Source organism: Anomaloglossus baeobatrachus, chromosome 5 (genome assembly GCF_048569485.1).
Source record: "Anomaloglossus baeobatrachus isolate aAnoBae1 chromosome 5, aAnoBae1.hap1, whole genome shotgun sequence".
Classification (NCBI taxonomy): domain Eukaryota; kingdom Metazoa; phylum Chordata; class Amphibia; order Anura; family Aromobatidae; genus Anomaloglossus; species Anomaloglossus baeobatrachus.
This window is the reverse complement of record NC_134357.1, coordinates 295,293,516-295,311,234: the sequence shown is the minus strand read 5'-3', so window position 1 is coordinate 295,311,234 and position 17,719 is coordinate 295,293,516. Positions and strand designations below refer to the sequence as shown.

Genomic DNA, 17,719 nt, shown 5'->3' with positions numbered 1-17,719 from the left:
AATAAATCCTGCTCTTGTTTGAAGTTTGCAGGCTCTAACTTATTTGCATCTTATCAAACCTGCTAAATCTGCAGGGGGTTGAATACTACTTGTAGGCACTGTACAGTGCTTTTAGGTTTGTATCTTTTTTTTTTTAAACCCTCAGCATGGTCTAAATTTTTCCCCTATAGGTTTCATTGTTAAGTTTAAAAACCGCCAGAAAAAAATATAAAAAAAACAAACAAAAACAAAACCCCAAAAACCACCCCTAAAATGTGTGTCTTTATGTAAGCGCCAGAACACAAAACAAAATACAGTGAAGGAGCCAAAATATATAACTATGGAAAATAAAATAAAAAGCTCCCCAAACATTAAGTAGATTAACTAACATGAGCATTTCTTTATTGTCTTGGAAACAGGTCCACTTTTTATACAATGTAAATGATATTTTGTCTGCTCCAAAAACAGAGCTGTCGGAAAACTGCCAACAAATTCTGGTCAATACAAAGAGAACCATCATCACAATAAATTAAAAGAATTTATTGATCTCAAGAGAACACCGAGTAATGGTTACAACCGGCTCAGTAGGGCAAAACTCTAACTCCATGAAGTGTCCTTCACCGAGTACAAATTATGATGCTGAGCTGCAAGTATTAACCACCCTCACTTTTCTCCATCTCATTAACTTCGGAAACCAAAGATGCCTTTGATATAACCAGTCAATCCGCTCTTTGATTTCTGTTCCAGCTTGTCCTCTAGAGATGGCAGCGCAACATGATTTAAGGCCAGATCAAAGAAGAGTGGCTTGCAAGGTATGGGATGGAAGTCTGGGGGGAAGGGCACTAAGCGGGCATGTTTGGTCACGAGAGATGGGTCAAGGCAGAAGTTGTCTAAACGTTCCAAGAGAGGCTGCAATAGAAAACAAGATGAGAATTAGTTATGGGACCAGTATCATCCAGTAGTTTTTGGTACATGTAGGTATAGCATAGTAAATATTACAAAAATCCCAGTGGTATACCACAATTCTCTTAGAGACTGAATCCTGTGCAGAAAACACGGTGGCCGATTCATCAAGACTGGTAGAGCGCACACTTTTGGGCAAACATTCGAATGTCAGTCACACTAGTCTTGATCAGACACACAGGGATGTCTCCAGAAAAGAAACTCTGGAGTAAGGAGTTCATGTTATAAAGACTAGAGGTTGTTTAGAGGGCTTCAAACTTGTGTTTTTTTTAGCAGTTTGATTCTGATCTTAGCAGTTGAAATACAACCACCTACCTTGTTTTCTTTAGTCTGAGAGGGTGAAACCTCCTCAGTAATATCGGTCGTATCTAAAACAAAACAACAAAAAAAAAATGTTAACTACTACACTCAAATTGTTTTTAGGCAAAGAATGAGATTATTGCTCAGACAAACAAGGAAGGAACCAATGTTAACCCCTTACCACCAAAGCCAATTTTCACCTTAATGACCAGGTCAAATTTTTCAATTCTGACAGGTATCACTTTATTTTGTGATAAATGTGGAACGCTTCAACATCTCAGTGATTCGAAGACTGTTTTTACGTGACACATTGTATTTCATATTAAATGGTAAATTTAGGATGATATGATTTGCATTTATGAAAAAATTGGAAACTTGATGACCATTTTTGCATTTTTACGCCCTTAAGACAGATTGTCAATCTAAAATTTGCCACATGTCAACTTTACATCAGCATCAATTTTTTTAAACATTTTTTTCTGGTAGGAATATAGAAGGGTTTAAAGTTTAGCATCAAAATTCTTTTAAGTTTTTTTTTTTACAAAAGAAGGATTTTTGTGTACTCACCGTAAAATCTCTTTCTCTGAGTCTTCATTGGGGGACACAGGACCATGGGTTATGCTGCTGTCACTAGGAGGCTGACACTAAGTAAATAGAAAAAGTTAGCTCCTCCCCAGCAGTATAACCCCTGAGCCGGAGGCGGGCTCAATCAGTTTAGTGCACAAGCAGTAGGAGGAGAACCAAACAATCCTGGATAAAACAAGGTAAAAACTACGATCATCAGTCGTGTGACCAGTGGCATGGGAATATGGCCACTGGGGTAACCGGCAGGTAATATATAACAAGAAACACAAGCAGGGTGGGTGCTGTGTCCCCCAATGAAGACTCAGAGAAAGAGATTTTACGGTGAGTACACAAAAATCCTTCTTTCTCTAGCGTTTCATTGGGGGACACAGGACCATGGGACGTCCAAAAGCAGTCCCTGGGTGGGAAGAGAACCATCACCAGAGATAGGAAGGAGCCGCTTCCCCCTGTCGGGCTTGACCCAGACCTACAAGCACCTACCTTGATACAGGTGTGCGACTGCCGCCCGCAAACCTTACGCCAAGACTGGGCTCTACCAAAGCTTGGGTGTGCCCCTGGTCAAAACTAGTAAAGGTATGCCGACTAGATCAGGTGGCGACCCAGGGGACCTGGCCAGTCGACGTCTGAAGTCCATCCGTCCAAGGGGTATCCCTTGCTCGGTAGACCGCGGCGGAAGTCCGTCCTTCGTGCGATAGCCTAACCATATGGAGGAATGGATCAATGTGAAATTCTGGCCCTTGGCGCCGGCATGCGCCTCTTGGGAACAGGTGGAAGGATGGACTGACTGTCGGTGTAACCGAAAAGTGGTGTCCTGCAGACCTAAAGACTGAGGGCTCGTACCAGCCCTGGAACGAACTAGGCCCTCATTTTGGCTGAGAGAGGAGACTAGAACCGAACACCGAACCCTAAACTCCTCTTCTGGAAGAAACAGAAAGCTGCCTTGGACAGAACGAAGGGTTCTGCCGGAGCACCCCCTTGTCCTGCTAGAGGAGCCGGAAAAGGGGGAAAAAACGACAAGAGGGCTGTCCGCCCTGATGCCGTCCGTAACCAAAAGACGGCCACGAGGAGCCCACCTATCAAAACAGGTGGGAGCAGGGAAAAAAGAGTACCCTGAAGCGAAACCATCACTGGATTAAGGTCCCACGTTTCTAGTGACCGAAGATACCGCCGAGCCAGATGGACGCTTCCCTGAGTGGAGGCCGTGATCGAAGAACGGAAAGTGAGAGGACTCCGAAAACCCGAACAATCGAGCAGCCACCTAGTCGATACAGGGAAACGCGAGAGTGCCGCATCCAGAACTGACTGGAAGAAGGCCAGCAAGAAGGAGGGGAGGGAGAGAGAGGAGAAGGGAAGATGTGCTCCTCATACCACCGGGGGAGCTCTGTACGAGTGGAATTAAATCCTCGAGGAAACTGGACTCCCCAGCCCTCACCATTTGTCTGCAATCTTCTTGACAACAGACCTGACCGAGCCAGAACCCGGGATCCACTGGTGAGCCCGTTGGACTTGGGACTTCTGAGTCCTGGTAGAAGAGAGGGGCCCCGACACGGATGAACTGGGCGGTCTGGAGGGAGTCACGGGGCATCTGCGAGGAGTTGAGCAAGATATGTGAACTATGCTCACCTGGGCTACTCCAGAGCCTTCCTCTGCCCTGGTCCATCTTGAGAACCCTCAAGATCATGGGAAACCGCGGGAAGACGCACAAGAGCCTGAATAGGCTTCACGACCGGTCGAGGGCATCGTCACCTAGTCCAGAGCAGGTGGCACCCACGATGCCCCATTGACCTGAAAGTTGGATCGCAAGACCAATAGGACCACGACTGGAGATCTTCCTTCGCCGGGGAACCGGCTGGTGACTTCCCTGTTGAAGAGCCATTTGCCTAAGCGAGGTCCTTCTTGCCGAGAGAATCGGCCGTCCAAACGTCCACGCTAGGTATGTGGAGCCGAGATTAGCGAGTGAAGAGACCTGTCCCAGAGGAAGATCTTCTAGGCTTCTTCCCTTGCCATGACACTCCCTGCATCACCCTGGAGGATGATGCACGTCACCGCTGTGGCATGGTCCGAGTGGAACCTGAATGGGCCACCCCGACCAAGAGAATAATTGTAAACCGGGCTAACCGGAGGGGAGAAGGATACCCTAGCACGGGAGACTGGTGACGGTTGATAACACGCTCCCGAGGAGGAAAGGGGAGCTTCAAGGGACGGTTGTGAAAACTGGTCCGCAAGGAGGGGATTGACGAGTCCCCCACGAAGACGGAACCTTCCTGACTCCGTTCTTCAGAGTGGTCCGCTGGGGAGTCAAGGATGAATCTGGTAAGTGCACCGCCGCTATTCCCGCCACAGACTGCCGAGGGCTCGCATAGCAAAACTGATGGAAAAAAACGGGCGCGGGTGGCAAAGGGTACGCGGGACTCTGCGCCCGGTAGAAAACTACTCCTGCGTGAGGAGTAGCTACCCGTGGACGGGCTCGATACCGTGCCTAAGAGATGATCTACCGGGTAGGGATCTGAGAGGACTCCCTCCGGAAGCTCAGCTACCCTAGTAGCGAAAAGTGATGATGACGGTCTAAACCTCAAGCGCGGGCCCTTGAAGGGAGAACTCTGGTCCTCTAGGTCGTTTCTGGGCGGAGTGAACCTAGCAGCCCTGTAGCGTAGTATGCGCAGGGACAGTGATCCCTGCAAGCGCTCTCAAAAAAACTGGAACGGCCCACTGTCCCGCGAGGCGGAGGGACTGTTGGAGGGATAGAGGCGCCCTGACGGGTGCGGCGTGAACGGACTGGGACCTAGCTGTAGGGGGACGATCCTGATGCGTCTGGCCAATGCCGGGAAGAGATGTACTCTTCCCTTACGTAGCCTAGGGGATAGAAGTACTCTACCCTGACGTAGCCTAGGGGAGCAACTGGCCCCGCCCATCTCCGAAGGGCGTTCACGTACAGTCGTAAGGGAAGTCAGCGACTCTTTAGACGTCGATTCCAGTTCCTAATCCTGAGTCAGAGGTCTCGACGTGTGTACACACTGATACTAGAGGCTCAGGCCGAGCCGCAGTCAGACACCAGGTCTGTGAAGAGAGGGTACTCACGGAAGATGATAACCAGTCCAGGGTCGGCATAGGTGGAACGTGGTCCGCCGCGTAGGGTGTCCGCGGAGACCCTGCGGAGCGTCACGTTAGGGACGAGAAGCCAGAAGGAACCCAGGCGGGTCGATTACAGGATAGCGCGCCTCTTCCTTTCGGGGCCCCCCTTCGAGAAGGGGTAATGACAAGTAAAGGGACTTACCACTGGTAAACATCGTGTCCGGGACATAACCATGCTCACGCAGTCAGCACGGCGAACTCTGGATGTCCCCTGTAAGCCGCAGGGGCCCGCCACATTCGTCTCTTCAAGATGACATGCCCCCTCTCTCCGGAGCCCTTTGGGGGAATGATAATGGCAATAACACGACTTACCGCTGGAAACGCAGTGTCTAGTTGCTGTTCGTGATCAAACAGCGACTCCAGTGTAGCATGCCCATTTTGTCCGAAAACCCTCTTGGAGAAAGGCATAATGATACTGACAAGACTTACCGCTGGTAAACTTCGTGTCCGGTTGTTGTCAGTGATCACGCGGTAACTCGGCGAACTCTGGATGTCCACTGATTACATCAAGGGTCCGCTCCAAATGTCTTAAAGGAGACCTGCGTGCACAGAGAGAAGAGGGCTGTCCGTAGCCTTACGGCTTGACTCACCATTCCTAGCAGGCTACTTGTCATGCGGCGAAAACATCCAGGTCCTGCTCGGAGTTCACCAGAGGTGAAACGCCTGGGCCATCACCCGAGAGGTCGAAAGGCTACCGAAGGACAGGCAGTCTGGACCTGGGGATTAAGGTGAAACCTGGGGGGCCGCAGAAGATGATACCTGGCGGGTCCGCTTCCGGCAGAGGAACTGGCCCCTGGTATGGGACTCACCTCCCCGAGGGGATTGCGCCAGTCCTGTGGATGATCTGAGAGAGCGTCGGCCAGGGACGCAGCGCATGCGCACCAACCCGAGGAACGCCAGCGAGGGGATTTAGCCAAAGCCAGGCGCCAACTATTCGGCAGGGGCGGGGAGCAGGGGCGTGCAGTGCCAGTGGCTGCGGTGGATGTAAAAAACAATTGAGGGAAGCGTAGACCTGAGCTTACCGGTCCAAAAAAAAAACAAATATCTCAAGCTGAGACCTGTAAGAGTTAATAAACTCAATCTACACATATAGTAATAACTCAACCCATGAACATAAAAAACCTACTATCGTTAAAAATTGTGGCTATTCTTGGGCCCATTTTTCCCTGATAAGGGATGCTGCAGCCTCAGCAATCCGCAGATCAGGAGTCTGCCCTGATCCTCTTTTTTTTTTTTTTTTTTTTTTATTTAAAATGGACGCTGAGGGGGCTGGGGGCGGACCCAAGAGAGCGGGAAAAACTATCCACCACCCCCCTAGTGATGCCTGGAGCCGAGCGGAGGGCGGAGGCAGAGAGGCCGGCGGCCAATAGCGCTGCGCGGGAGGCGGGCCTGGGACGCCGAAGACAGGGCCGAAGCCGGGGACTAAATTTTGAAGCTGCGGCGGCGGCGCAGTAGCGATGCGGCGGCGGCGGAGTAGCGATGCGGATCCCCCCGACCTCGGATGTCGGCAGGGAGCTCCGCGGACGTGGCCGGGGTGCCAGGCGGCTAGGCCCAGACCGGGGACTAAATTTGGAAGCTGGCGCCGCGGGCAGAGGCAGCGCCGGCGGACCCACTCACGAAGCGGCGGCGGCGCAGCAGCGATGCGGACCCTCCCGACCTCGGATGTCGGCAGGGAACTCCGCGGACGTGGCCGGGGTGCCAGGCGACTAGGCCCAGACCGGGGCCTAAATTTTAGCAGCCGCCCGATGACCGGATGGGGACGTGGGGGCGCCCGGTGAGTAGGCCCGGACCGGGGCCTAAAGATTGCATCCGCCCGGGAGAAGGTAGGAGAGGGTGTCCTACCTGAAGGGCGGCGTCGTATCTGCCAGTGTGCAGGCGTGGAGCTCTGCACCCGTGCCCCTGTGCTCCGCACACCGGATGACTGGCTGCGGCAGCAGGAGAAGAATGAGGCAGGCAGGCAGGCAGGGAGGTGGACGCCGGTGGGGGGAGGAAACCCCTCTGAAGTGTAGCAGCGCTGCGGGCCCCATCACACAATCCAGACGCGCTGCGAGGTCCAGTCCCTGCTGTATGCCCCTTGCACCCTTTGGGGTGATACCGCAGGGTGAATAGGGGGTGCTCAGTAAAGTTCAGCCCCGCGTGCCAACCCGGGAGTGGTACCGTGGAATTGGACGGGGGAGAGGGCCCGACGACTCAAGCCTCTGCGACCCAGGGGAGTGGTACCCACACGGGCTGCGAGAGCTGAGGTAGAGAAACGATACCTGTAGAAAAAGAGAATTACCACAGATGAGAGCGACGAGCGTCGCCGAGAGAAAAAATGAAAAAATAACGCAAAAAAAAACAAGTGGCTGAAGGGGGCCCAGTCGGCCCACATCAGCCTCCTACGACACTAAGCAAAAAACTGATTGAGCCCGCCTCCGGCTCAGGGGTTATACTGCTGGGGAGGAGCTAACTTTTTCTATTTACTTAGTGTCAGCCTCCTAGTGACAGCAGCATAACCCATGGTCCTGTGTCCCCCAATGAAACGCTAGAGAAACCTAATTTTAATAGGGACTATTTCACATTTGAAGGGACTTTTGGGGGCCTATATGTCAGTAAACAGCCAAAAGTGACCACATTTTAAAAACTGCATCCTACAAGGCATTCAAAACCACATCTCAGAAGTTTGTTAACCCTTCAAGGTGCTTCACAGGAATTAAAACAAAGTGGAAACAAATTAAAAAAATAGTTATTTTCCCACAAAAATGTTGCTTTCACCCCAAATGTTACATTTTCACAAGGGCAACAGAAGAAAATGGACAGTAAAATTTGTTGCGCAATTTCTCTTGAGCACAACTGTGCTCCATATGTGGTCAGAAACTATTGTTTGGGCGCATGGCAGGGCTCGAAAGAAAAGGAGCACTATTTGAATTTTTTTAGCACAATTTTGGCTGGAATAGACTGCGAATGCCAAGTCGCATTTGCCAAGCCCCAGATGTGCAAAAAAAACCCCAAACAATCCTTAGGTGACCCCATTTTGGAAACTACATTCCTCAAGGAATTTAATAAGGGGTGTTGGGAGCATATTGAACCCAAAGGTGGTTCACAAATTTTATAACTTTAATGTGTGAAAATGGGAAAAAAAAAAATCCACAAAAACGTGCCCCAAATCTTTCATTTTCGCAAAAATAAAAGAAAATGCACAACCTAATTGAATGTGAAATTACTCCCGAATATGACAATACCCCAAATGGGGGCAGAAACTATTTGTTTGGGCACACAACATGGGTCAGAAGGGAAGGAATGCAATTTGAATTCTGGAGTGCAATTTTGGCTGGAATAGATTGTGCACGCCATGTTACATTTGAAGAGCCCCTACATGCTAAAATAGTAGAAATCCCGCACAAGTGACCCCATTTTGGAATCTGAACTTCTCAAGGAATTCATGTATGGGTATTGTGAACATCTAGAACCCACAGGTGCCTCACAAAGATTTATAACAACTAGTGATGAGCGAGTATGCTTGTTACTACTCGGTACTCGCACGAGTATCACTGTACTCGGGCTCCTCGGCGGGTACCGAGTAATTTCGCGATACTCGTGCTGTACTCGTGGTCTTCATCCCTGCATGTTGGCGCTCTTTTGAGAGCCAGCCCTCATGCAGGGATTGGCTGGCAGACCACTGCAATGCCACAGCCCTGTTAGTTGTGGAATTGCAGTGATTGGCCGGCCTGCACAGCGTGACCGAGCCTTTATACCGGCGGGCGCGCTGTGCTCTGCAAACAGCCATCTCCTATTCCCTGCTTTCCCCGCCCACAGGCGCCTATGATTGGTTGCAGTGAGACACGCCCCCACGCTGAGTGACAGGTGTCTCACTGCACCCAATCACAGCAGCCGGTGGGCGTGTCTATACTGTGCAGTAAAATAAATAATTAAAAAAACGGCGTGCGGTCCCCCTGATTTTAATACCAGCTAGATAAAGCCATACAGCTGAAGGCTGGTATTCTCAGGATGGGGAGCCCCACGCTATGGGGAGCCCCCAGCCTAACAATATCAGTCAGCAGCCGCCCGGAATTGCCGCATACATTAGATGCGACAGTTCTGGGACTGTACCCAGCTCTTCCCGATTTACCCTAGTGCGTTGGCAAATCGGGGTAATAAGGAGTTAATGGCAGCCCATAGCTGCCACTAAATCCTAGATTAATCATGTCAGGCGTCTCCCCGAGAAACCTTCCATGATTAATCTGTAAATTACAGTTAAAAAACACACACACGAAAAATCCTTTATTAGAAATAAAAAACAATAAAGTCCCTCATCACCAATTTATTAACCCCGACAAAGCCCTCCATGTCCGGCGTAATCCACGGACCTCCAGCGTCGTGTCCAGCTCTGCTGCATGCAGGTGACAGGAGCTGCAGAATACACCGCCGCTCCGGTCAGCTTCACACAGCAACTGAGGTGAGTAGCGCGATCAGCTGCTGTCAGTCAGGTAACTCACGGCCACCACTGGATCCAGCGGTGGCCGCGATTAACCTCAGTGACAGCTCAGCTGATCGCAATACTCACCTCAGTTGCTGCGTGGAGCTGACCGGAGCGGCGGTGAGTAGCGCGATGAGCTGAGCTGTCACTGAGGTTACCCGCGGCCACCGCTGCATCCACCGCTGGATCCAGGTAACCTCAGTGACAGCTCAGCTGATCGCGCGGCTGTCTTCAGTTGCTGTGTGAAGCTCACAGGAGCGGCGGTGTATTCTACAGCTCCTGTCACCTTCATGCAGCACAGCTGGAATGCGACGCTGGAGGTCCGTGGATTACGCCGGACATGGAGGGTTTGTCGGGGTTAATAAATTGGTGATGAGGGAATTTGTTAGTATTTTTTTATTTCTAATAAAGGATTTTTCGGGTGTGTGTGTTTTTTAACTGTAATTTACAGATTAATCATGGAAGGAATCTCAGGGAGACGCCTGACATGATTAATCTAGGATTTAGTGGCAGCTATGGGCTGCCATTAACTCCTTATTAATCCGATTTGCCAACGCACCAGGGCAAATCGGGAAGAGCCGGGTACAGTCCCAGAACGGTCGCATCTAATGTATGCGGCAATTCTGGGCGGCTGCTGACTGATATTGTTAGGCTGGGGGGCTCCCCATAACGTGGAGCTCCCCATCCTGAGAATACCAGCCTTCAGCCGTATGGCTTTATCTGGCTGGTATTAATATTGGGGGGACCGCACGCCGTTTTTTTAAATTATTTATTTCACTGCACAGTATAGACACGCCCACCGGCTGCTGTGATTGGGTGCAGTGAGACACCTGTCACTCAGCGTGGGGGCGTGTCTCACTGCAACCAATCATAGGCGCCGAAAAGCAGGAAAGCAGGGAATACGAGATTGTTTAATGAGCGGCCGGCTTTTTCAAAAGAGGAAAAGCCGCCGGAGTTTAGTGAACAGCTGTGCAGCGCCGTGGCAGTGATCGGGGAACGGTAAGTAAGAGAGAGGGGGGAGAATGACCGACAGACTGTGAGAGGGGGACAGACAAGACAGAGAGAGACAGACAGAGCAAGACCGACCGACGGGAGATAGAATGAAAAAAAAAATGACCGACATCGCTAGTAAAAAGCACAAAACGTGCGTTTTGGACATCGGAGTGCCACACAATGTTTTAAGTAAAATCTTTCATGTATTAATCTCAAAAAGTAACATACCCAATAGTGAGATAGAGCTGGTGTATGTGCCCTTAACATTTCCGCCATGAAAATTCATTTTGGTGTCATTTTGGAAGGCTTTCTGGTGAGTCCGTAAAAATGGCGTAAAACTCGGACAAAATTGTTCACAGCTGTGACTTTTGAGTGATAAATGCTTCAAGGGATCTTCCCCATGCTGTTGCCATGTCATTTGAGCACTCTTCTGAGACTTTTGTGACATTTTTAGGGTTTCTACATGCTGCCGGGGGTCATTTCAGAAAAATACTCGGGTCTCCCATAGGATAACATTGGGCTCGGTGCTCGGGCCGAGTACACGAGTATCTTGGGATGCTCGGCCCGAGCCTCGAGCACCCGAGCTTTTTGGTACTCGCTCATCACTAATAACAATGGGATGTAAAGAAGGAAAAATTATTTGTTTTCCACAAAAATGTTGCTTCGGCCTCAAATTTTTCATTTTCACAGATATAGAAAGCAAAGGTACACCGTACAATTTCCCCTGAGTGTGCTAATACCCTGTAAAATTACTGTTTGGGAACAAGAGAAGGCAAGGAAGGGAATAAGTGCCATTTCAATTTTGGATCACCATTTTGGCTGGGCTGGAATAGATTGCGGATGCCATGTCACATTTGAAGTGCTCTTGACAGCGGTGCCTATTTTGAGAAAGTAGTGGGGTTTCACTCGGAAACACGTTAACAGCACAGTTTTTGAATAATTAATGAGACGGACATGGCCGGATCATAGGCCAGACAGAGTCCAAAGCATCTCGTTCTGCCTCATTATAGGGAATCTTCTGTTGGGGATCCGCCTGAATCACGTATTTCAGAGATTTACATGTGAACCCCAAAGTAAGCTGAGCCTTAATGAGATCTTTGAAAGTCAGAATAAAAAACAGGTCAAAAATTAGTTTTAATTTATTTTTTTACACTGTTTACCCTGCGGTATTAGTGATCAGACGACTTTATTGTTCGGGTCAGTATGTTTACAGCGAATACCAGATTTCTAATGGATTTTTTATGTTTTGAAACTAACACCCATTAAAAAAATGCCTTTAACCCACATTTTGGAAACTATCATTTTTCTAAATTTCTGTAAACAAGGCTTGTTTTTTGTGGGATGAGTTGACGTTTTTTATTTGTACCATTTACGGGCATATAACATTTTTTGATTGCTTTCTTTAAAATTTTTGGCAAGCAGAATGAACAAAAACCAGCAATTCAAAGATTGTTTTTTGGGATTTTTTTTATGCCGTTCACCATGTGGTACAATTGATAAGACGTATTTATTCTTAGGGTCAGTACGATTACAGCAATACCACATTTTATATACAGTTATGGTGGTAAGTTTTGCCACTCTTGAAACTGTTCCAGACAATTAAGTATTTCTCCAAGAAAATTATTGCAATTACATGTTTTGTTATACACATATTGATTTCCTTTTTGTGTATGAGAACAACACACACCCAAAAGAAGGGAATTTTGTTTACTTACCGTAAATTCCTTTTCTTCTAGCTCCTATTGGGAGACCCAGACAATTGGGTGTATAGCTTCTGCCTCCGGAGGCCACACAAAGTATTACACTTTAAAAAGTGTAACCCCTCCCCTCTGCCTATACACCCTCCAAGCAGGAAGGAGGAAGCAGGAAGGAGGAAACTTATAAATTGGTCAATCCGAAGGATGTTCGGAGAACTGAAGACCATAACCCAAAAGAACAACCAGCCCAAAGGGCACAGGGGTGGGTGCTGGGTCTCCCAATAGGAGCTAGAAGAAAAGGAATTTACGGTAAGTAAACAAAATTCCCTTCTTCTTTGTCGCTCCATTGGGAGACCCAGACAATTGGGACGTCCAAGAGCAGTCCCTGGGTGGGTAAAAGAATACCTCAATAAGAAGAGCCGAAAACGGCCCCCTCTTACAGGTGGACAACCGCCGTCCGAAGGACTCGCCTACCTAGACTGGCGCTGCCGAAGCATAGGTATGCACTTGATAGTGCTTCGTGAAAGTGTGCAGACTAGACCACGTAGCTGCCTGACACACCTGCTGAACCGTTGCCCGGTGCCGCAATGCCCAGGACGCACCTACAGCTCTGGTAGAATGGCCTTTCAGCCCTGAAGGGAGCGGAAGGCCCGAAGAACGGTAGGCCCCGAGAACCGGTTCCTTGATCCATCGAGCCAAGGTCGACTTGGAGGCCTGAGAGTCCATACGCTGGCCAGCGACAAGGACAAAAAGCGCATCTGAACGGCGCAGGGGCGCCGTGCGAGACACGTAGAACCTGAGTGCTCTCACTAGATCCAACGAGTGCAAAACCTTTTCACACTGGTGAATTGGATTAGGGCAACAGGAAGGTAAGGAGATATCCTGATTTAGATGAAAAGGAGATACCACCTTAGAGAGAAATTCCGGGACAGGACGAAGAACCACCTTATCCTGGTGGAAAACCAGGAAGGGAGCCTTGCATGACAGCGCTGCAAGTTCAGACACTCTCTGAAGAGATGTGACTGTCACTAGGAAGGCCATCTTCTGCGAAAGACGGGAGAGAGAGACATCCCGCAGCAGCTCAAAAGGCGGCTTTTGAAGAGCCGTCCGGACTCTGCTAAGATCCCAGGGTTCCAACGGACGTTTGTAAGGTGGGACCATGTGGCAAACCCCCTGCAGGAACGTGCGGACCTGCGGAAGCCTGGCTAGACGCTTTTGAAAGAAAAACACGGAGAGCGTGGATACTTGGCCCTAGAAAGAGAGCCGAGGGACAAACCCTTGTCCATTCCAAATTGTAGGAATGAAAGGAATGTGGGTAAGGCAAACGGCCATGGAGGAAAGCTGTTATCAGCGTACCAGGATAGAAAGACTTGCCAAGACCTGTAATAGATCTTGGCGGACGTTGGCTTCCTGGCTTGTCTCGTGGTGGCAATGACATCCTGAGATAACCCTGAAGACTCTAGGAGTCAGGGACCAATGGCCACCTAGTCAAGTTGAGGGCCACAGAATTCAGATGGAAAAAACGGGCCTTGTGACAGCAAGTCTGGGTGGTCTGGAAGTGCCCACGGTTGACCCACCGTGAGATGCCACAGATCCGGATACCACGACCGTCTCGGCCAGTCTGGAGCGACGAGAATGGCGCGACGGCAATCGGACCTGATGCTGCGTAGTACCCTGGGCAGCATCGCCAGAGGGGGAAACACATAAGGCAGTCGAAACTGCGACCAATCCTGGACTAAAGCGTCCGCTGCCAGAGGTCTGTGATCCTGAGACCGTGCCATGAAGGCCGGGACCTTGAGAGATCGACGTCCTGCGTTCCTCAGGGGCGATGGATCTCTCGAAGCACTTTTGGGTGCAGAGACCATTCCCCCGCGTCTATGCCCTGATGACTGAAAAAAATCTGCTTCTCAGTTTTCTACGCCCGGGATGTGAACTGCGGAGATGGTGGAGCCTGTGGTTTCCACCCACTGCAGAATCCGCCGGACTTCCTGGAAGGCTTGACGACTGCGAGTGCCGCCTCGGTTCGCAAACGGCACTGCCTCCATAGCTGCAACCATCTTCCCCAGGAAGTGCATGAGGCGCCTTAAGGGGTGTGACTGACTCCGAAGAAGTGATTGCACCCCCGCCTGCAGAGAAAGCTGTTTGTCCCTGGAGAGTCGCCAGAGCGACGTGTTGACACGCCACCTGAGAAGGGGCCCAGAGGTTCTGAAGAAACGAGCCGCAGGACGAGAACTGAACTCTATCCTGCAACCATGAGACAGAATGTCTCTCACCCATCGGTCTTGAACTTGTGGCCACCAGGCGCCGCCGAAGCGGGAGAGCCAGCCACCGACCGGGGATGCGGCTAGGGTAGGCCGAGAGCCATGAGGAGGCCGTTTTGGAGGCAGTGCCCCCTGCGGCCTATTGGGGTCGTGACGTGGGCCGCCACGCATATGAGTTCCTCTGGCCTTTCTCCGGCCTGTTGGACGAAGAAGAATGTGGCGGAGGGACGAAAGGACCGAAACCTCGATTGGATCTTTCTTTGCTGAGGTCTCTTAGGTTTGGCCAATCGTTCGCCAAATAAACGGTCACCAGAAAAAGGCAAACCAGTTAAGCCGAGTCTGGTTCCCTTTCGCGCAGCCACATGGCCCTGCGAACTGCCACGGAGTTAGCATATGCTACAGCCGTGCGGCTAGTGGAGTCCAGGACGGCGTTCATGGCGCAGGACGAAAAAGCTGATGCCCGAGAGTCAAAGACGGAACATGCGGAGCAAAATTCCACGTGACAGCATTAAACTCCTTCAGACAAGCCTAAATTGCTTGGAGAGCCCACACGGCTGCAAAGGCCGGGGCGAAAGACGTGCCCGTGGCCTCATAGATGGACTTCACCAAGAGCTCTATCTGTCTGTCAGTGGCATCCTTCAGGGATGAGCCATTTGCAACAGACACAACGGACCTAGCAGCCAATTTGGAGACTGGAGGATCCATCTTGGGAGAATGAGCCCAACTCTTAACAACTTCAGATGGAAAGGGGTAACGCGTGTCAGTGTGACGTTTAACCCAACGCTTGTCCGGGACCGCTCCGGGTTTCTGGACAGCATCCCTGAAGTTAGAGTGAACAAAAAACGTATTGCGTGTACGTTTGGGGAACGGAAACTGGAGTTTCTCCTGCTGAGAAGCAGACTCCTCTACAGGAAGAGGCGGAGGAGAGCGAACCAGCACCTGGATGATGAACGAGATAAGATCATTTACTAAGGAATCCCCCTCAGGAGTATCAAGGTTAAGGTTGAAGTCAGGGCCAGAGCCCTGAACTCCCACGTCCGCCTCGTCTTCCTGAGAGTCCTCAAGCTGGGATCCCGAGCAGCGTGAGGAAGTCGGGGAAGAGTCCCAGCGAGACCGCGTAGCCGGTCTTGGACTGTGGTCCGGGCAGGAGTCCTCCGCCTGAGACCTATGGCTCAACCTGGGAACGCGCTGCGGCGCTAACCAAGCGGGGCCTGGATGAGACAAGCTAACAGGGCCAGGGCCTGTGAAAGGTCCAGTCTGGACTGCAATGCCTCAAGGAGCTTAGAAGACCATTTGATCATATGAAAATGACTGAGGGCCAACACCGGAGACTCTGTCCCTGCAGCCTGCTCAGGGGGAGCAGGGGGGGTCTACAAGAGCCGAGGGGCCCACCAGTGCCCGAGGCTCCGGCTGAGCAAGCTAGGCAGGAGTCGAGCATTGCTCACAGTGAGGGTAGGTGGATCCCGCGGGTAACATAACCCCACAAGAGGTACAGACCGCGAGAAAAACCTGTGCCTGTTGTCTCCTAGGAGAGTGACCACTGAAGGTAAATGTGAACAAAGGGTATACAGTCTGTCCGAACAGAAATATATATAATATATACTTATGTATCCGGCACCCTAGGGGGACCAGCAGCGGGTGCTGTGTTTACCCTGAGCTCCCCTGAGAAGCACCCACTGGCAGAATTGCCAGAAAATGGCCGCCGGAGCTCTCAGGGGAGGAGTGGGGCCGAGGGCGGCGCCAGCAAAGAGCGGGAGTCTGGGTTCCCCACAGTGGTCAGTGAGGGGGAGGAAGACATGCAGGATGTTCCAGCCCTCACATCCGACGTCATGTCGGTAATCCCGCCCTTACCCCTGACAGGCAGGCCCAGGGGCGGGATTTTCGCGACTAGGCCGCGGTGAAGCCGGGGACTAAATTTGAGGCCGCGCCCGACCAGCAGGCCCGGTCGGAGCGGAAGTCCACCTGCCTCCTCAGTTTTACAACTACCGCGGCTTCCGGGAAGAAGGTGCGCTCCCTGTACAGTCCACAATGGGGACACAGAGTACCTTTAAGTAGCAGGGCCCGGTCCCTGAGGTTGAAGAGGCTCCGGTCCGGCAGGTTCCACCAGGGGCTGCGGATGGAGCATGGTCCCAGCAAATGGATGACCGCTCAGGTCCCACTTCTCCCAGCCACATAAGGGATGGTGAAGGAGACGGCCTGTGGCTCCAGCCTCCGTACCCGCAATGGGTACCGTCTGGGGTCCCCACAGTGGCCAGTGAGTGGGGAGGAAGACATGCAGGATGCTCCAGCCGTCACATTCAACATCATGTCGGTAATCCCGCCCTTACCCCTGACAGGCAAGCTCCCGGGGGGGGGGGGGGGGGGAGTTTCGCGACTAGGCCGCGGTGAAGCCGGGGACTAAATTTGAGGCCGCGTCCGACAAGCAGGCCCGGTCGGCGCGGAAGTCCACCTGCCTCCTCAGTCTTACGACTACCGCGGCTTCCGGGAAGAAGGTGCGCTCCCTGTACAGTCCCCAATGGGGACACAGAGTACCTTTAAGTAGCAGGGCCCGGTGCCTGGGGTTGAAAAGGCTCCTGTCCGGCAGGTTCCACCAGGGGCTGCGGATGGAGCACGGTCCCAGTAAATGGATGACCGCTCAGGATCCCACTTCTCCCAGAGCCGCATAAGGGATGGTGAAGGAAAACGGCATGTGGCTCCAGCCTTTGTACCCGCAATGGGTACCTCAACCTTAACAACACCGCCGACATAGTGGGGTGAGAAGGGAGCATGCCGGGGACCCCGTGGGGGTCCTCTTTTCTTCCAACCGACAACTAAGTTATGAGAATGCATGAGTGGATGTGTGCCTCCTTCCACACAAAGCATAAAACTGAGGAGCCCGTGGTCCACGGGAAGGTGTATAGGCAGAGGGGAGGGGTTACACTTTTTAAAGTGTAATACTTTGTGTGGCCTCCGGAGGCAGAAGCTATACACCCAATTGTCTGGGTCTCCCAATGGAGCGACAAAGAAAAACAAAAAAAACAAAACCGAAAAGGCAAATCAGACAAATTCACACAAATTGGACCGTACAAAATTGTTGTATAACCATTACCAAGCTTCTAACACCTCACAACTGGAATTTTGGACCACTCTTTGTCACACTGCTCAGTCACTCATATTTGAAGGGTGCCTTCTCCCAACAGCAATTTTAAGATCTCTCCACAGGTATTTAGTGGGATTTAGATCTGGACACTTTGCTGCCACTTCAGAACTCTCCAGCGCTTTGTTTTCATCCATTTCTGGGTGCTTCTTGAACTATGTTTGGGGTCATTGCTCTGATGGAAGACCCATGACCTAGGATGAAAACCCAGCTGTCT

The 17,719-nt window shown here is 51.1% G+C and overlaps 1 protein-coding gene across 1 annotated transcript in view; it reads right to left on the bottom strand.

Annotated features, from left to right (window-relative positions):
- Positions 1-498: 498 nt before the first annotated feature.
- SRP68 (signal recognition particle 68) overlaps positions 499-17,719 on the bottom strand; it is a 124,826-nt gene continuing 107,605 nt past the window's right edge. Inside the window, exons 15-16 of the mRNA XM_075347478.1 lie at positions 1,258-1,310; positions 499-888 (exon numbers count right to left, since the gene is read on the bottom strand). Coding sequence (XP_075203593.1) covers positions 661-888; positions 1,258-1,310 — 281 coding nt within the window. The 3' untranslated portion in view covers positions 499-660. The remainder of the gene's footprint in view (positions 889-1,257; positions 1,311-17,719) is intronic.